Here is a 17,784-nt window from a genome sequence, read left to right on the forward strand (position 1 = left end):
TGGAATTCTGTATGAACTGATTACAGTTAAGAAATTGTTATACCTGCACCTGACTGAGCTTTCCTTTAAGTGCCTGCATTTGTATAGAGAGCACCAACTGAAAAAGCCAGAGACAAGCAGTTGGATTAATGCAAATGCATTATTGCTGTATTCTTCTGACTTTTGTTAGCTATGGTTTACATGCTAGACATGCACAATTGCTTTCCCTGCTGAGCTCAGGAAAATAATGAATACCCTGTAGACCCAACAAGACAAACAATTTTAGTTACAAGCACACCGTGCACAAATGATTCACACTCTGCCACAATGACTGAGCCACGGAGTAGGTAGCATTTCTGCCTGTGGAAGCTACAAACATTTCCTTTCTAAAGGTCGGCATAGTTTTGCACTCACAGAAAGAGGAGTTAGGAGGAAAACCTCTCTCTCTCTCTCTCTCTCTCTCTCTCTCTCTCTCTCTCTCTCTCTCTCTCTCTCTCTCTCTCTCTCTCTCCCCTCTCTCCCCTGCCCTCTCTCCTTCTCCTGTCTTCTTTCTCCTGTCTCCCTCCTAGCTCTTCTCCCGTGTCTCCCCTATTTACCCCCTTTCCCCTTTTTCCCTTCTCTTCATGCATAATACTGTTATAGACCAACCTGCATGGGTGCTTCGTGTCTCATTGTCAACAACGTGTCCTTCTTTTATCTCCGTCAAGTGATGTGCTAGCTCTATTTAAAACAGCTCTAGATTTAGCGGAGTGATCATGTATGCACAACACACCCGCTCTACACACTCTGAACATACACTCTGATGTTTGCTGACCGGCTTCAACATCAGCACCAGAGCTGTCCCTCCAGCCGCACACGCGTATTTACCAAGGACCCCGCTGTCCTCTGGGAGTTGTAGTACACTCGCTTTACTCCCGAAAGCTATTCAAAAATCAAACATGCTAAAAAGCGAACTACATCTCCCAGCAAACACTTAAACAGCTTCTTTCCTCTTGCTGGCCCAGGCCACTTGGCCTTTCTCTTCCTCCTCCCTCCTCTCTACTGCCTCCCTCGCTCCCTTTATCTCCCCCTCCCATTTCTTCTGAATACACAGGAGAAAATGCATCCATATCAACCAAGTCTAGAGATATTTCAATCCCATCATCTCCCCTCTAGAAAACACATTTCAGTTCCAGGTTGGGTATCTTACTTAGTATCAAGTCTCAGCACAAACCAAGTGTGCTCTCCATTTGGACACTTACTCCAAACACGAAAAGTTTGTACTTTTCCTTGGAGTGAGTGGAAAGGTTCACAGTTCTTAATTTCATACACAAATCTTTGGGAGAAAGAATATTAACTCCCACACAAACACCCTAAAGAAAAAGATCCTCACGCATACTTATGTAGAGCAGTAATCCACGTCCACAACAATACACATGAGCGGGAATGGGAGGGTTTTTCTTAACAACCATTTCAGCTAGAACCTCTTGAGTAAGTACCTTCCCCACCCCAACCCATCCGCTTTCAAGCCCCAAAGTCTTACCTTTCCGTAAAGCTCCATTCTAATCTGAGGTTGGGAGGTTCAAAAGTAACCCCACCTCTAGACTGAGAGCCGGGGTCTCAAGCAGGAAGCAGAATAGAAATTGAAAAGCAGAACACAATGGAGGGGGGGTGGAGGGGTATGATTGCGGTGTTTAGATGGATGACTTTTTCCACTGAAGAAGGCAGCAGTGGTATATTGAAGTGGCAGCTGCAAGAGAACTGACGGAGAGTCTCTTAGGAAGTACAGCATAAACGATAGCATTAGTACAACCCCCAGGCCCTCCCCCAGTCACCTTGTACGTTCATTAGCACACAGAGACATCGGCCACAGGCTTTGAGCTGATAGGGCAATAGACGATTTACCCAAAGCAAGGAACATAAATGAATGCATTAATCATCAGAGGCCAGAAGCACAGCCACAGAAATGCACAAAACAGAAACTGTTTTTTTAAAAATATAACTATTAAGTTATACTACCCTATCCTTAAAATAAAATTACCCTTCCCAGAATAAGAATCATACACCACCCAGCCTAGGCCAATTGTTCAAAAAGTGATTGTCAATTCCCCCCCAACCCCCCATTTATTTTAGTAAACTCAATTTTCTTTTTTTTCCCCCTCAGCTGACTAACAGATGGTTTATGAGTTCATATGCATCTACATGTATTAAATATCTATTTACTTACATGTAGTTCATAGACTCAAATTAGGCTCTTGGTTTTAGAGCTGGAAGGGATCTGAGAGATGATCTATTCCAACCACCACATTTTACAGGTGAGGAAACTGAGATACAAAAGGTGAAGTGATGTGCCCAAAGTTGCTCAGCTACTAAATGGCAGAGCCAGGGTTTGAACCCAGTTCCTCTTGATTCTAAATCCAGTACTCTTTCCCCAGTCTTAGAGACAGCGTTACAGCGTCACACAGAACAAATCACAAATCAATCTAACAGTGACCTCCTGGATAAGGTCAAATAAAGGGAGATTGGGCCATACTAAGAAAAGCATTATCTCATTTTTGTCTCAAGAGGATGCCTAGGAACAGTATAGCCTTGGGGGAGGAGGGGGACCATGTTACTCAGTCCTATAAAGGAATTGACCCATGGGATTTTTTAAGTCCGGTCACAGAATGTTCAGTTTCCCAGTCCTAACTCAAGGATTCTAGTAGCATTAGGTAAAGGTGACGCATAGATTATGCTTAATATTCTAAAGATACACATTAAACTATTCACTTCATAGTTTGAGTTTACATGATAGCTATAACAATTCCATCCTTCTGCAATTAAATTAGTGAGTAGCAATATAATTTAAAAATCAACATAAATATGATGCTTAATGCTCCCCAAATGAAAATTCCAGTTCTCGGGGTTTTCTATTAAAGTCAACATGAAGCAGGTCTTTGTAATACTCCTTTTTCTATAAGAGATGCATTTATTGTCTTGGGTAAACACATTGTGAATATCATTTACAGAAGAAATTTGCTATTTAAGAGCAAATTGTCTCTCCAGGTCACTTATGACATGCCTTTTTGTAGCATCTTGGCTCCCAGCATCCATTATGGAAAATGTTATTACATTTCTGAGCTGTCATCACTATCTTTTGTATCTCCCATTTCCAAGGATTATGTAGTGTTGAAGCATATATGAATTTTTTTTAGAATGACAAATGCTTAAGGATTTAGATTCCTCCAGTAATCTCTCTCTTCTTTAATCTACATTGCAAAATTTCTACGTGCCTCGGTTTTTAACAATGCCTTTTAATTTGAAAGAATAACAAATGAGAAATTGACTAAAAGGTCTGGACTAAAAGGCTTGAATCTCAAGTAGCTTCCTTGAATTCCTCTTTTATCTTCTTTAGCCTCGAATTGAACTGCCCCCTACTGGGCACTCAGATTGTCGGGAAGAAAGGAAAAGAAAGCATATGGCTTAAAGTCAGACACATATACTAGAGCACACCTGGTCTCCATTCTCTGAACAGATGAAGGTAGCTTAGGGCTGGTTATCTATTTAGATTCAGAAGAGAAACACTTTTATTGATTCCCTCTGGCTTTGCTTAGTGACCTTATCTCTAGATCAAAATATTTGATCATGGGCATTTTTCATGTCTGCAAATATCAGGATTTTGTCACGGATCAGGCTCTATGAGCTCAGTTGTAGTCACAGAGTGATAACCTATATTTAACTGGTCCTGTGCAAAGGATTAAAATGTTAGGAATTTTCAGGTGAGAAGATGACACATTTTCATGTCTTAACCAGGACTACTTTTATGCATTGTGGGTGTTTATTGAAAAAAAGAACACATCTTGACTTCTGTACTAAATTATCAACCTTTCCTTAAAGTTCTGGAAGCAGAAAGGGAGTGGGATGCCATAACAAAGTCAAAGACTCCTGACCATCAAGACCCAGAAATTTGACATTCTTTAGGTATAGGATATAGCCAAAGGAATAGGAATTAATGCAAGGAAACAGTAATCAGTACTTCACAAGTAGAGCAGACAAAACTATGAAATAGGTAGTCAGTTCAAGTCAGCAAGCATTTATTAAATACCTACTATGTTGCAGGCATTGCACTAATTGTTGGGGATATAAAGAAAGGCAAAAAATGTCTCCTATTCTCAAGGCTAATGGGGGAGACAACATGTAAATAACTGTGTACGTATGATATATGTGTGTGTATTATATTGTGTACATATATGTATATAATTATATATATAAACACATATATATGTATATAAAATTAGAGGTAGAGATGAAAAAGGGGAGAATCTCAGGCATGGGGGTATGACCAGTGAAAATACCCAGAGTTGGAAGATGGAGTGTTAGGTGCAAGGAATACCTAGAAGAACAGAGTTGCAGGATTATAGAGTACGTAGATGGGATTAAGATGCAAGAGACTAGAAAGGTAGAAAGAGACCAATTTTAAAAGCCAAAAAGAGAATTTTATAGTGACTCTTGGGAATGATATGGAATCAATGTAGTTTGTTGAGTAGGGGGTTAACATGGACAGTCCTGCATTTTAGAAGATCACTTTGACAGCTAAGGACAGACTGGAGTGTGGAAAGACTTCAGAGAGACATCAGACAAAGAGACCCAACCAGAAGGTTATTGAAAGAGTCCAGACTTAAGGTGATAAGGACCTGCACCAAGCAGGTGCTGGTGTCAGGAGAAAAGAAAAACATATACTAGAGACGTTTTGAAGGTTTTAGCAACTGTTTGGATATGAGGAATGAGATGCTGAGGAGTCAAGAATGACACCTAGATTCTGAGCCTATGTGACTAGGATGGTGGTGCCCTATTAATAAGGAAGTTAGGAAGAAGTAAAAGTTTAGAGAATAGGGGAAATATGAGTGCTCGGTACTGAGGAAATGTGGGAAATATAATGAGTACTGAGTAATGAGCTTGGATATGTTGAGTTCAAAGTGTCTACAGAATAGCTAGCTCAAGATTTTCATTGGCAGTAGTAGGACATGTGAAATTGGAGGTCAGGAGAGGGGTAAGGGCTGGCTAAAAAGATATGAAAGTCATTTCTATAGAGATGATGATTGCACTGGAGCTAATAAGATCATCAAGTAAAATGTTACAAAGGGAGAACAGAAGAAGACCCAGGACAGAGTTTTGGGGAACACTCATAGTTAGCAGCTATGACCTGGACGAAGTTCCAACAAAAGAGTTCAAGAAGGAGTGGTCAAACAAGGAGGATAGAACTGGGAGAGAACAGTGTCACCAAAACCTGGAGAATACCAAGAAGGTATTACAGGCTGCAGAGAGGTCAAGAAGGATGAGAAGTGAGCAAAGGCCATTAAATTACCAAGCCTGTCTCTGATATTGAACTGCTTTACCATTACCATCCAGCCCCTCTATTACACTAAGATATAAATAATTGACTTAATATTTTAGCTAATGGATTGCTTGGAATAGGGAGAATCTTGAGGACCACCTCAAAAAAAATTGCTATTTCTCTTTGACTTGTTAAATCTCCAACCAGCTTTTACTATGAGAAAATCTCTGAATATAACTCATGTCTGTTCCTAATCAGGTGTAGCATAATTATTGCATCCCACAAAAATTTGAAACCACAAAAATGATTCACAATAGCCCATAAACAATTTAGCCAAACGCACAAAGGGATGATTATGGTCCATAATTAGCACTACTCTCTTTCCTTTCTCTGTTGAGTCCTACTTTCCACAGAGTCCTTATGTTCTTCAAACATAACACCACAGTCTGGTATAAACTCCCTTTGGAATGGAAACAGACTTGGGGTTGCTACTGGGGCATCTCTCTGAAGGTTTACTGAACCCCACCTTCCACAGAAATGCATGTAGTCTCCCCACCCCCAGACTAAAAAACACTACCTTGTGGTTTTGAGTCCTTTCAGAGAATGTATCATGATGAGGTCAAGTCAAAGTCAGCCAGTCAATAAGCATTTATTAAACACCTACTGTTTTTGGCATTGGGTTAAGTTCTAGGGATACAAAAAAAAGGGCAAAAGACAGTTTCTGTTCTCAAGGAACTTGCAATCTAATAAAAACTCTGGGTGGCTTATTTTTGCTTTTTTTTCTGGTGCTTCAAGGAACTTTGTACTGGGGACTTACAGAAGAAAAAAAAAAGTAACTCAATTCCTCCCGGTGAGCTGGAGATGAAAATTCTGAGACAATGTCCTGGAGGGGGAAAAAAGAGAGAGATAAGGACTAAATGTCAGCTTCTTGGTGGATAGAGTTAGACTTGGAATACAAAAGACCCAGGCTTTAATTCTGCATTTGACACCATCTATGTGACTATGGAAACCTTATTTAACCTCTCTGAGCCTCAGTTTTCTCAGCTGTACATTAGGGATGACAATCCATGCTTTTGTACTTATGTCAAAGGGTTGTCATGTAGTTTGAATGACACAATGTATATAAAGTACTTTGCTAACCTAAAATATTTATATATTTATATATATATGTATATATAATGTATAGATATTCATGATTATTAATATTATTTTCCCATCTAAGTGTTACTTAATCCTGCAATGATAGGACACAGTAGAGAGATGGGTATATTTGAACAACTATTTCAGGGCCCAGAATTTTAGCAACAGGAAAGTTTGTCTTTGTGGGGCCTGCCATCATAATTGAGACACATTCTATGCTTTGGCTGGCCCTGATCTTTAAGATATGCTGCCTTCACAGCACCAAACAGAATTGACTGGCTTGTGTTACCTTTGGAAAAAGGAGAGACGGAAAACAATAGTTTGAAGGTATGAGAGGGTCAAGTAAATGTTTTTTGAAGATAGGTGAGATCTGAGGGTATTTCAACTTAGTAGAGATTTCTCTGCTACTTCATCATACATGTACATCTCCTGCACTTACCGCTCCCCTCCAGAAGTTACTTTTCTTTTTAAAATGCAGTAGGAATTGTGGAAAATGAAAAGGCCACCAAGCCTCTCACACCAAAAGGGCTTTTTTCCTTCTTATTTGTGGACTTTAGGGGTCACAATTTCCCTTGTTTAAATACATAAAAGGAAGGCCTCTAGGGATATGCTAGGTTCCTACCCTTTGTATACTTCTTGCCAGGATTGTGACACGGTTACATCAGTCTCCACGCCACCCCCCCACCTCCCCTACTGTGCTCTATTGACTCTGGCTCTCATGTTCAGACCAGATGTCTCAGCCAGATGTATCATCATGAAAACAGAGTCATTCACTCTCCCTCTTTCCTATCTGTAAATACGGACATTAAGTTAAAAACATGCAACAGACAGTTTAGGTTTCTGCTGATTAAAATAATATAGTGGGCAGCTGTATGGCACAGTGAATAGAATGCTGGGTTTGGAGTGGGGAAGAGCTGAGTTTGAATGCTGCCTCAGAGACTAGCCATGGGACTTGTGCAAGTTGCTTCAATTCTTTGACTCTATTTCCTCATCTGTAACGGGGAGATATTTGATGAACCCACATCCTAGGGCTTGTTGTGAGGATCAGACAAAATAATACATGCAAAGAACTTTTTAACATTAAAGCTTTATAAGACCGCTAGGTACTATGAACATTGTGTCAGATATAATGGCTTAGAAAGGGAGCATTTAGGACAAAGGCTATAACTTTTCAAGCATGAAGCTTACAGAGAGCAGTTAACCCACAGTACATATCACCTCCCTGAGAGAGAAGGACAGAGTCAGAAAGACTGTGTCACCATCTCTCTTCCCTACCTTCACTTGATCCTAAGTGCAGATTTCACACAGGTCATGCTTGGATTGCCCTCATCAAAGCATTGAATCATGCTGATTCAATGCTTGTCATCAGCTCCTTATGACTTCTTTCTCATATCTGTTTCCTGATTGCAATATAGTCCTCCTCCTTCTCACTTGCTATGGCTTCCTACCACACATCAATTTGCTTGTGATGGCTTCCTCCCTTATCTACCCACAAGGCCCCTTTAAATTCCAAGGTCAGGATCAAGGGATGAAATTTATGAATCTTGGTTACTACCTATCCAAGGTCAGTGGAGAGGGGAGAGATGAAGAGGGAAAAGAAATCTATGGCAATAACTCTCTGGAGTTACATAAAAATAGTGAGAACATGTGTGTAGAGACCAGACTGAATATGCCCTTGAAGACTGGCTGAAATGTCAATTTCCACAAGATCACCCAGCGTGACAAAGGTCCAGGCAGAAAGAGGACCCTGAAGCTTTGAGGATCACTATTTTTGCACTTGAATGCCCATGTGCTTCCTTAAAATTTCAAGTCCCAATGTTACTAAAAATCACAAAATCACTGTACATTCAGTCTGTGGTCCTAAAATCACAGAACAACAACAACAAAGATATCTAATCTTCTGGCTGTTTTCATTTGACTCAGTGAGCATGAAACAAGAGAATTACAGTATCTTCTTCAAATTAATGTTACTTAAAATAAGTTCCAATATTTCCAATAGCATCATCAAAAAGTATAGATTTCAGGGAAGTTCTTTTGTGCTAGAAACGCTATGTCATTATGAGAACCAAGCTGCTGTGGTAGTCTTGGGACTAGAGAAGCACTGGGAATTTCAAATAAATATGACCTTTCAAGACTTATTTCATCCTTCCTTTGCTTTGTCAGCGATTTCAGGATGGATTTTTTCCACAGAAAAATAATCGCAAAAGATAAAATTATAGAGCACACTATTGTTTTAAATCATTTTTGGTTATTGTTACTTAGAGCATTTTAATAATTTAGCCAATTAAAAGGTATGGAATTGCCCTGGAACAGCAACATTCTCTCCCAGATGCAGCCACTTAGCAAAAATAAGCCATTTAAAGTTTCATTAGATACTTCACCCAGTAATAATCCAGCTTCTTTTCCCTGTCTTCAGGTTCATAGGAGTGCCTGACAGTTGGATTATTGCACAGGTGTAACAGGTGAGGGTGCTATAAATAGTACCTGACCATATTTAATAGTAAGGACCAGGTGCAACCAATTAAACACACACACACACACACACACACACACACACACACACACACACACACACACACACACACACACACACACACCACACACACACACACCTACTATTGTTTAATTAATCAAATAATCAATCCAACAAACATTTATTCAGTACCTACTCTGTGTACTACTCTACCAAATAGAAAACTGAGCCTTGTGGGCTGCATATTGACTTAGAAAACCACAAATTAATGTCATGAGGCTGTCCCCCACATATAGAATGGGGGTGTTGTGTGTGGCTCAAATAGAAGCAGAATAAACATCTCTAGCTCCTCTCTTCCCATCCTTCTCTAAGGGAGACTCATTACTTTCATTCCCCAGGAGGGGAAACAGAAGGTTGGGGCCAAAATCTAGGCCATTCTGCTCTCCTCAGAGGAAGAACACGTAATGGGCTAGAATTATATCTATTTATCCTTTTACATATTATTAATTTGGAGAATATAGTTTTCAAGTTTAAGCTAAATTTCCAATTGTTATTTCTTAATGGGGAAAGGAGGACCCCAAGCTTTATATTCAAGGTTTGACTTCTTTCCCACCAAATGCCAGTTTCATAATGAACACATGTAGGAAGTAGTGAAGAAATCCATTTGTTTACAGCTATAGCAAAAAAGAAATCAGAGGAAATGGATATACAACAATAAATGTATGCATGACAATACAGAGTGAAGAAGTTCTCACATTGGGATCAAGGTCACTCAGCTCAAGGGCAGCTGGGTGGCACAGTGGATAGAATGTTGTGCCTAGAGTCAGGAAGACTCATCTTCCCAAGTTTAAATATAACCTCAGACATTTACCAGCTATGTGACCCTGGGCAAGTCACTTAACCCTATTTGCCTCAGTTCCCCATCTATAAAATGAGCTGGAGAAGGAAATGGCAAACCACTCCAGTATCTTTGCGAAGAAAACCCCAAAAGGGGTCAAGAAGAACAACTGAAAAATAGCAACTCAGCTCAACCAAGAAAGAATTCCAAATCTCACCCAAGGGGAACTCCCCAAAGTTTCTTGTGCAGCAAGCTGGGGATAGGGACATGATGGGGACTCCTAGCTTCTCTCATGTAGACTTCTTTCCAGAGTCTTATTTTCCCATAAGCAATCTAAAGTAGTGTTGTCATTGTTCATCTTCTCTCTCCAAGATGGAAGCCGGAAGCACTTGCAGAGACTGAAAAGACCTAGGGAGGCTGAAAAGACTCCAGAATCCAGATTGGAGATCTCTCCTCTCCCACTTTGGTCAACTCTACCCCATCCCTCACATGGATACAGGACATTGATCTCCACCAGTGAGGATAGAGTCCCATACCAATTAGCTTTAGGACTTGGGTTACATTAACATTATCTATGTTGTATTGTATTTTCATTTATTTTGTTAAATATTTCTCAATTATATTTTAATATGGTATGGGCTTATTTGGGAGTTTTGTGGCTGCTTACTGCTGTGGTCTGCAAGTTTTACACCTCTGCAATAGATAACCAGAGATGTGAAAAATGGAGGTCAGCAGAGAGAAGTGGATTGGATATATAGATGTGGGAGCCCTCTGTATAGAGATGAGAGTTGAATTTATGGGAGCTGAAGAGATCACTAGCAGCGAAAAGAAAGAAGAGGAAAAGACCAGGGATAGAGCCCTGAGGTAAACCTTTGCCTTGAGGGTATGGTATGGACGTTCCTGCACAAAAATCTGAAGAAATATCAAACAAGTAGAAAGAGCACTGCAACACAGCAGTGTCACAAAAACCCAGGGGAAACAGAGTATCGAGAAGAGAGGGGTAGCCAATAGTGTCAAGTGCTGCAGAGTTCCAGAAGGGTGACTCCTGAGAACTAGATTCAGCAATAATCATTAGTAACCTTGTAGAGAGCAGCTTCAGCTGAGTGATGCAGATTACAAGGGGCTTAGGAATGGAAGGTGAGAAAGAGGAGACAATGGATATAAATGAATATAACCACCAATTTCTCCATGAAGAGGAAGAGAGATATAGAGTGACATCATGAGAGGATAGAAGAGTCAACTAAAGATTTTCTTAAGGAACAGAGAGAGACATCTGTTTGTAGCTATCAAAAAAGGTAGGGAGTTTGACAGTCAGTAAAAGAAGAGTTAAAGTACCATAATGTAGTAATGAATGCTCAGTTGAGTCTGAATAATATCATTCTGTAGTGAACTCTGTTAGCATTGTTGTGGGACTACTTTCAGTGGGGCTGTATCATGTGAGAAGAAAAGGAAGAGGCAGATGGGAATAAAAATAGATGAGGAGTGATAGAAGAATGGGGCAAGGAATTGCAGGGCAGAGGACAGTAACAACTATCATACACACCATTCAACACCAGAAGGTAATGTAGAGAATCAAACTCTGGTTCTCAGAGAGCTTGCTGTTTAGCTCCAATTCTGTTGAAGTGTTACTGCTTTCTTCTCCTTCATCGTGGGGTTTGTATATAGAAATTGCCCAATCAGATCTCATGACTCTTTATGCCTCTGCTCTGTTTGCAGAAAACTCTTCTGCTTTGCCTAGACTGTCTTCTAATCACTCAGTGTGTGGTTAGAATATATGTTTGATATAAGAACACAGCAAAACTGAAGTGGGCAGCTAGTTTGTGCACTGGATAGACTTCCAGGCTTAGAGTCAGAAAGATTAACTTTCTTGAGTTTAAATCCAGCCTCAGACACTTACTAGCTGTGTGACCCTGGGCAGGTCACTTAATCCTATTTGCCTCAGTTTCCTCATCTATATCTGGAAATGGAAATGGCAAACCACTCTTTGCCAAGAAAAACCCCATAATGGGGTCATGAAGAGTCTGACATGACTGAAGTGACTGAAGAATGACAACAAAATACAAGTATCCTTTGGGATCAAAAGTAGCACTTATTTACCTATAGATTCAGCCACAAGATTTAACATCCCAGTCTCAGTCTCATTCTAATGAAAGCCTCAAGCTTGGCAAATAGGAATGAACCTGGGAGATCTACGTACCTGCTCTTATGAAAGAAGGCATTTCTGATTAGCCTTAGAATCACTCTAGAGCTACATCACAGAAGCTCAGCTCACTACAGCCTCTGGTCCAGTTATCTTCCTGTCAGTGCCCACCCTGCTTTGTGCTATTCATGCTTCAGTTCCACAGCTTGGGAACTTACTGGTCTCTCTCATTCAGGATCTGAAATTCTGCTCAACATCAGCTTGCCTAGATAATCCCTCAGGTAGTGTAGGTCAAAGACTCCAAGCTGTGCCCATGCAGCTTCAGCCTGTCAGCCGTAAATCTAGGATCCACAGTGACAACAGACCTGCTGTGGCTTGGGTGCCATTCAATTCCTTTGCTTTCACCTTTAAAACTCTTCACACCACCCCTCCTCCTATGGAACCACCCTCCCATCTGCCATTACTTCAAATGTAATGAATCTTTGGATGCAAACCAGGAAGAAGAAGCTAGGACAGAATGCCAATGTACTGGTGGAAGCCTGTTATGCAGGAAAACATAATTACATTCCAATTACAATTTCTGCTTGAGAAGCCTTTGCAACCTTTGGACTAGTGCATTCTCAACCAATTTTTGCTCCATTATTGACCCACTGAGACACATGGACTCAAATAGCAAGTTGTCACAGACTCCTTTAAACCATGTTATAATTTATATATTGAGGCAGCTAGATGGTTCAGTGGATAGAGTGCTAGGCCTGTAGTCAGGAAGACCTGAGTTCAAATCTGGCCTCAGACACTTACTAGCTATATAACCCCAGGAAAGTCACTTAACCTCTGTTTGCCTTATTCTGCTGGAGAAGGAAATTGCAAACCACTCCAGTATCTTTGCCAAGAAAACCCCATGGACAGTATTGGCATGACATGGTCTATTGGATCATGAAGAATCAGAGGCAACTGAATGATTGAACAACAGTTATTTCTACTATTACTACTACTACAACTATGCTACTATAACTACTATGAAAATGACTATTAGGAAGACTACTACTATTATCACTCTGACTATGATTACTAAGACTGCTACTATTACTTCTCTTCCTCCTCCTCCTATTACTACTTCTACTACTACTACCACCACCACCACCTCACCACCATTTGACTTTTGTACATTGCTTTAAGGTTTACAAAATGTCTTATGCACATTATTTAATTTGAACCACCCAACAAACCTGTGGGGTAGATACTGTTATTAGGCAGATAGGAAGCATAGTAGATAGAACACTGGAACTAGAGTCAGGAAGACCTGAGTTCAAATTCTGCCTGAGATACAATCTGGCCATGTGACCCTAGGCAAATCATTTAATTACTGCTTCAGTTTCTTCATCTGTAAAGTGGGGATAACAATAATATCTACCTCTCAGGATTGTTGTAAGGATAAACTGAGATATCTGTAAAGCACTTTGCAAACTTTGAAGGGCTATTTCAATGCTAACTCTCTCCATTTTATGGATAAGGAAATTGAGGCCCAAGGTCATACAACTAGTAAATGTCTGAAGGAGGATTAAAACAGCCTCTATCCTGACTTCTACTCTAACGCTCTCTCTAAGATTCTATGCTGCTTCCTACAATGATATCTTACCTTTCTATAGAACACAATTTCTTAACTTTTTTGTGTCATAGAATCCTTTGGCAGTCTGGTGAAGCTTAGGGGCTCCTTAGAATAAAGTTCTTCAATGCATAAAATAAAATAAAACACACAGGACTACTAAAGAAATCAATTATACTGATACATAGTTATAAATTATATACATATATAAATATATAATTTTTTATTGATTATATGATATATAATCATGATCCTCAGGTTAAGACTTCTTATTGAATTGCTTTAGGTTAAAATCTTCTACATATAGAACTTAAAAGTTTAGAAACGGATTTCCGTATAACAACCCTGTGAGGTAGGCAGGGCAAGCGTTTTTTATCCTCATTTTACAAATGAGTAAATTAAGGATCAATGAGGTTAAGTGACTTATTCAAGCTCACACAGTATCAGAATTCTTTCATGCACCCGCATCAGAGCTTTCCTGCTATGAGCAATCACAGCAATCACTGGCTTAAATTAAAGTCAATTTGGTAAGTATATATTCAGTCTCCGCTCTGTTTCCCATGTTATGTTTCACCTATTATGATTGGGTGATGCATAATGAGTATATGAATCTCTACTCAATTTAGTACTTATAATCAAGCACAGGAGAAACAACCTGCAAGTATAAAAGTTACAGAAAAATATGAGAGAATTTAACTAATGGCAAAAGTGCACGTTATTCTCAGAGGTCAGGAAAAAGTGATTGAAAGTAGAACCTACAGCCTCCTCGAGGCCACATGTGTCTCTCTAGGTCCTCAAGTGCAGTCCTTTGACTGAATCCAAACTTCACAGAACAAATCCTCTTACTAAAGCCACTGGTTCCACACCCCTGGACTAGTCCATTGGTGTTTTTATATCCTTGGTGCCTAAACCATTATCTAATGCACTGAAGGTTAATAACAAAGGCTTTATGAATGATTGAGTCTAGCTCTTAGAGAGAAATAGGTTCTGGTTCCTTTAAAACACAGACTTCTAAAAGCAAGGAGAGTGTTCACCAAAAGAACAGTGTGGGCACATTCTATTTCAGGGACCTTGCCCTCTTCATGTTGGCATTTCTCTGGGTCTTGTCGGTTCCTTCCTCCCACCTATATCCACTGTCCCCAGTGCTGCCTTCAGTTTGTTCTCCACTGTGTCACAGCCCTTGGGACTTCTCTCTCTCTCTTATCTGGACTTTTACTGCTCCCCTCTGCCCCTCAGAATTTACCTGTCCTGTGTCATTCTCTTAGGAATTTAGTGATGTGATATACTCATTTATGCCATTTATAGATTATTTTTGAGTATGTTAGTGAATCTGTGACCAAATTGATGTGAGCATCCTTTAAATGGTACAACTCTCAAACTGCTTAGGATGTCTTTTCTTGTGGAAGACTGGTTCTCATCCTCCCACAAAAACTTCAGAGGGGATTTCTCTGCAGTGTTGGAGACTTTCCTCAAGTCTAGTCTAAGATGTTCATTCAATTTCTTGATTAAGAGAGCAGTATTTGGGCTATCCATCATGCTATTCCTTATTCTCATCACATGACTAATTCACTTCCTTTTCTGTTTGTTTGTTTTTCACCCTGTGAAACAACACGTGAAACTGGAGGAGAAATGAAATATAACAAACTACGTCAGGACATGGCAAAGCAGCCAGTTCTATCTACTGCTATAAAAATTATCTATTGTCCTTGGGTAAGAGATATTTGCAGCTTTGTCTAACTAATTGCCTTAATCCTGTTATTTTAGATCAATCAGACTTCTTTAACAATTGCAAAAGTGTTTGGTAACTCCTTCTTTCCTGTCCCTGAGCAGAGAATATTTTATCATTCTGATAACAAACCCTACTAGCTGCTTGGCAAATACTCCTCCAGAACCTCTCTCCCCCTTTCCCCTTGGCTGATTCCCCCTTTCTCAACCCCTTGTTCTTTTGTAAAATGCTGTACTTATCTATCCTAAATTGTTGCAGAATGTTGCTAAAAGGCTGTGTATACTAAACAGGCCTGAAAAGCTGTAAAAATCAAATCTGGGCCCTAGGAAACAGGCTGCTGTGAAGTCTTCCTTAGCACGCTAATAAATCTTTTTTTTTTCTTTTCTGTCTGGCTACTCGAATTATTTGACCCTCATTGGATCTAGCTGATGGATGACATTGTCTCTGGGCTATCTAAGAACTCAGGCTGAGAAATTCCCCAACAAAACACACAAAGAATATCTTCCAACTTTTTTGTATGTATCCCGTATATACCTATTTATGGGCAGCTAGGTGGCGTCCTGGATAGCGTTCTGGGCCTGGAGTCAGGAAGACTCATCTTTAGGAGTCCAAATTTGGCCTCAGACATTTATTAGCTGTGTGACCCTGGGCAAGTTACTTAGCCCTGTTTGCCTCAATTTCCTGATCTGTAAAAAGAACCGGAGAGAAAAATGGCGAACCACCCTAGTACCTTTGCCAAGAAAATGCACATGGGGTCAGAAAGAGTCAGGCACTACTGAAAACATTAGACAACAACAACAACAACAAATTATCCTATACCATTACAAATTTCTTATTCATTTGAAAGTAAACTCTCTGAAAGCAGAGACATTTTGTGTGTGTGTGTGTGTGTGTGTGTGTGTGTGTGTGTGTGTGTGTATTTCTTGGTGCCTAGCACAAAGAAAATGCTTAATAAATACTTGCTGATTGATTATAGATTACAGAGTTAAATATTCCATGTAATTTCCCCTGAATCTTCCAGTTCTTTATACCAATAGTGGTACAGTTAGACCTTGCAGGAGAAGCAGAAAGACAAGAAAGACTCTTAGAAACCTTCAAATCACACCGTGTAGATAATTACTACATGTATGAGGTTAGTCATTCCTAGGAGAAAAAAAAAGAGAAATGAAATGTAAGAAGATGCTGCTGATTCTGACTTGGTCCTGCAAAACCTTGCTATGCTACCCATTCCTGATTTGACTTTTCTGGACTTCTATTAACAGTACTAATTGTACGCTTGAATAACACTGTGTAAAGAATATCCCATCTATATTGAGGTTTCTTGGATTTTGTTGATTTATGTTGCTTTTAAGCTGTCTCATGAATTGGTGCTCTAAATGTCTATATCTCATATTATGAGATTACCATGTCTCAGAATGGATGGTTATGAGAGGACTATAGAATGTGCTTGTGTTTTTCTTGTTTGCTGGAGATTTTTTTTTTTGCTTTGTTTTTGTTTTGTTTTGTCTTTGGGGAAATCTCAGTTACTACTTCAATGAGGACTTCTTTCTTTCCTCTGCTGAAATCTGCTCCAGTATCACATCACAGCATTCTCTTCACTTAATGGTGCTTGGGCCATCACAGGCATTTAATACATTTTTTATTGGATTGGCTTGGACCAGATCAAGTTTTGGTTCAATTTATTCTTATCTTTCCTTTCTGAACCCATTTTTTTGTCTGTTCAAAAGGGTTAGAAGGGAATAGACATGCTAACTGAAAAGGTTTGAGGAAAAGAAAGAATGGAGAAACAACAGCTACTTTATCAGACTAGATATGTGCATTGTGTTGGGGTCCTAACCCTTCTTAATTTAACTCACCAACCAACTTAGATTTTTAAAAGAACTATAAAGAAGAGGGAAGTAAAGCAAAATACAGGCAGCAGGTGATGAATAGATAAATGTAGCAGTGTTATTTATACTAAAACGTAGATATTTTTAGGATGAACAATTCTGAAAGACTTAAGAACTCTCATTAATGCAATGATCAACCATGATTTCAGAAGACTGGTGAAAAAAGAACAAAGACTGTGGCCTAGTTTACGACAGCTAGATGGAATAATATAGAAAAGGAGTTCTTTCCTCCTCCCTCCTCCTTTTCCTCCTTTCCTCCTTATTGTCCTTCCTTCCTTTCATTCTTCTTTCTTTCCCTTTTTTCTTGGTAATTGAAAAAAATTTAAAAAATGATGAAGCATGTAACGTCAACAAAGTAGTAATACAAACATCCATGATGAGCTGAGGCTGACAAAAAGAAAGAAAGAAAGGTAGGAAGGAAGGAAGGAAGGAAGGAAGGAAGGAAGGAAGGAAGGAAGGAAGGAAGGAAGGAAGAGCTAAGGACAAGAAAAAGATGAGGGTTTTGTTTTGTTTTTTGCACTATTACAAAAATAAAGAAGGAATAGGACTACTGCTTGGGGTAGATGGGAAAATAACTGAAAAGAGAAAGGTCAAGTTTCTTAAGTCTTATTGAATTGCTTCAATCAGAAGTACTTCAGTTGTCTCTTCCAAGAAGAACCTTTAGACTGGCAAGGAAAGAACAAAAATGGCTAATAAGAGT

General features: G+C 39.5%; 1 protein-coding gene and 1 long non-coding RNA gene across 3 annotated transcripts in view; one reads left to right on the forward strand and one right to left on the reverse strand.

Moving 5' to 3' along the window:
- LOC110202752 (ras-related protein Rab-3C) overlaps positions 1-1,751 on the reverse strand; it is a 352,324-nt gene extending 350,573 nt beyond the window's left edge. Inside the window, exon 1 of one of the 2 annotated variants that reach the window (XM_078153192.1) lies at positions 1,502-1,751. In XM_078153192.1, the coding sequence (XP_078009318.1) occupies positions 1,502-1,519 (18 nt within the window). In that variant the 5' untranslated portion in view covers positions 1,520-1,751. Of the gene's footprint in view, positions 1-627; positions 842-1,501 lie in introns of those variants that run through there. The other variant, XM_078153191.1, reaches the window with a different exon arrangement.
- The window catches only part of LOC110202753 (uncharacterized), a 65,407-nt gene that overhangs the window by 10,683 nt on the left and 36,940 nt on the right, over positions 1-17,784 (forward strand). The gene's annotated exons all lie outside the window — the stretch shown is intronic.

This window comes from Phascolarctos cinereus, unplaced genomic scaffold, assembly GCF_003287225.1.
Source record: "Phascolarctos cinereus isolate Bilbo 61053 unplaced genomic scaffold, phaCin_HiC Scaffold_4;HRSCAF=312, whole genome shotgun sequence".
Taxonomy (NCBI): domain Eukaryota; kingdom Metazoa; phylum Chordata; class Mammalia; order Diprotodontia; family Phascolarctidae; genus Phascolarctos; species Phascolarctos cinereus.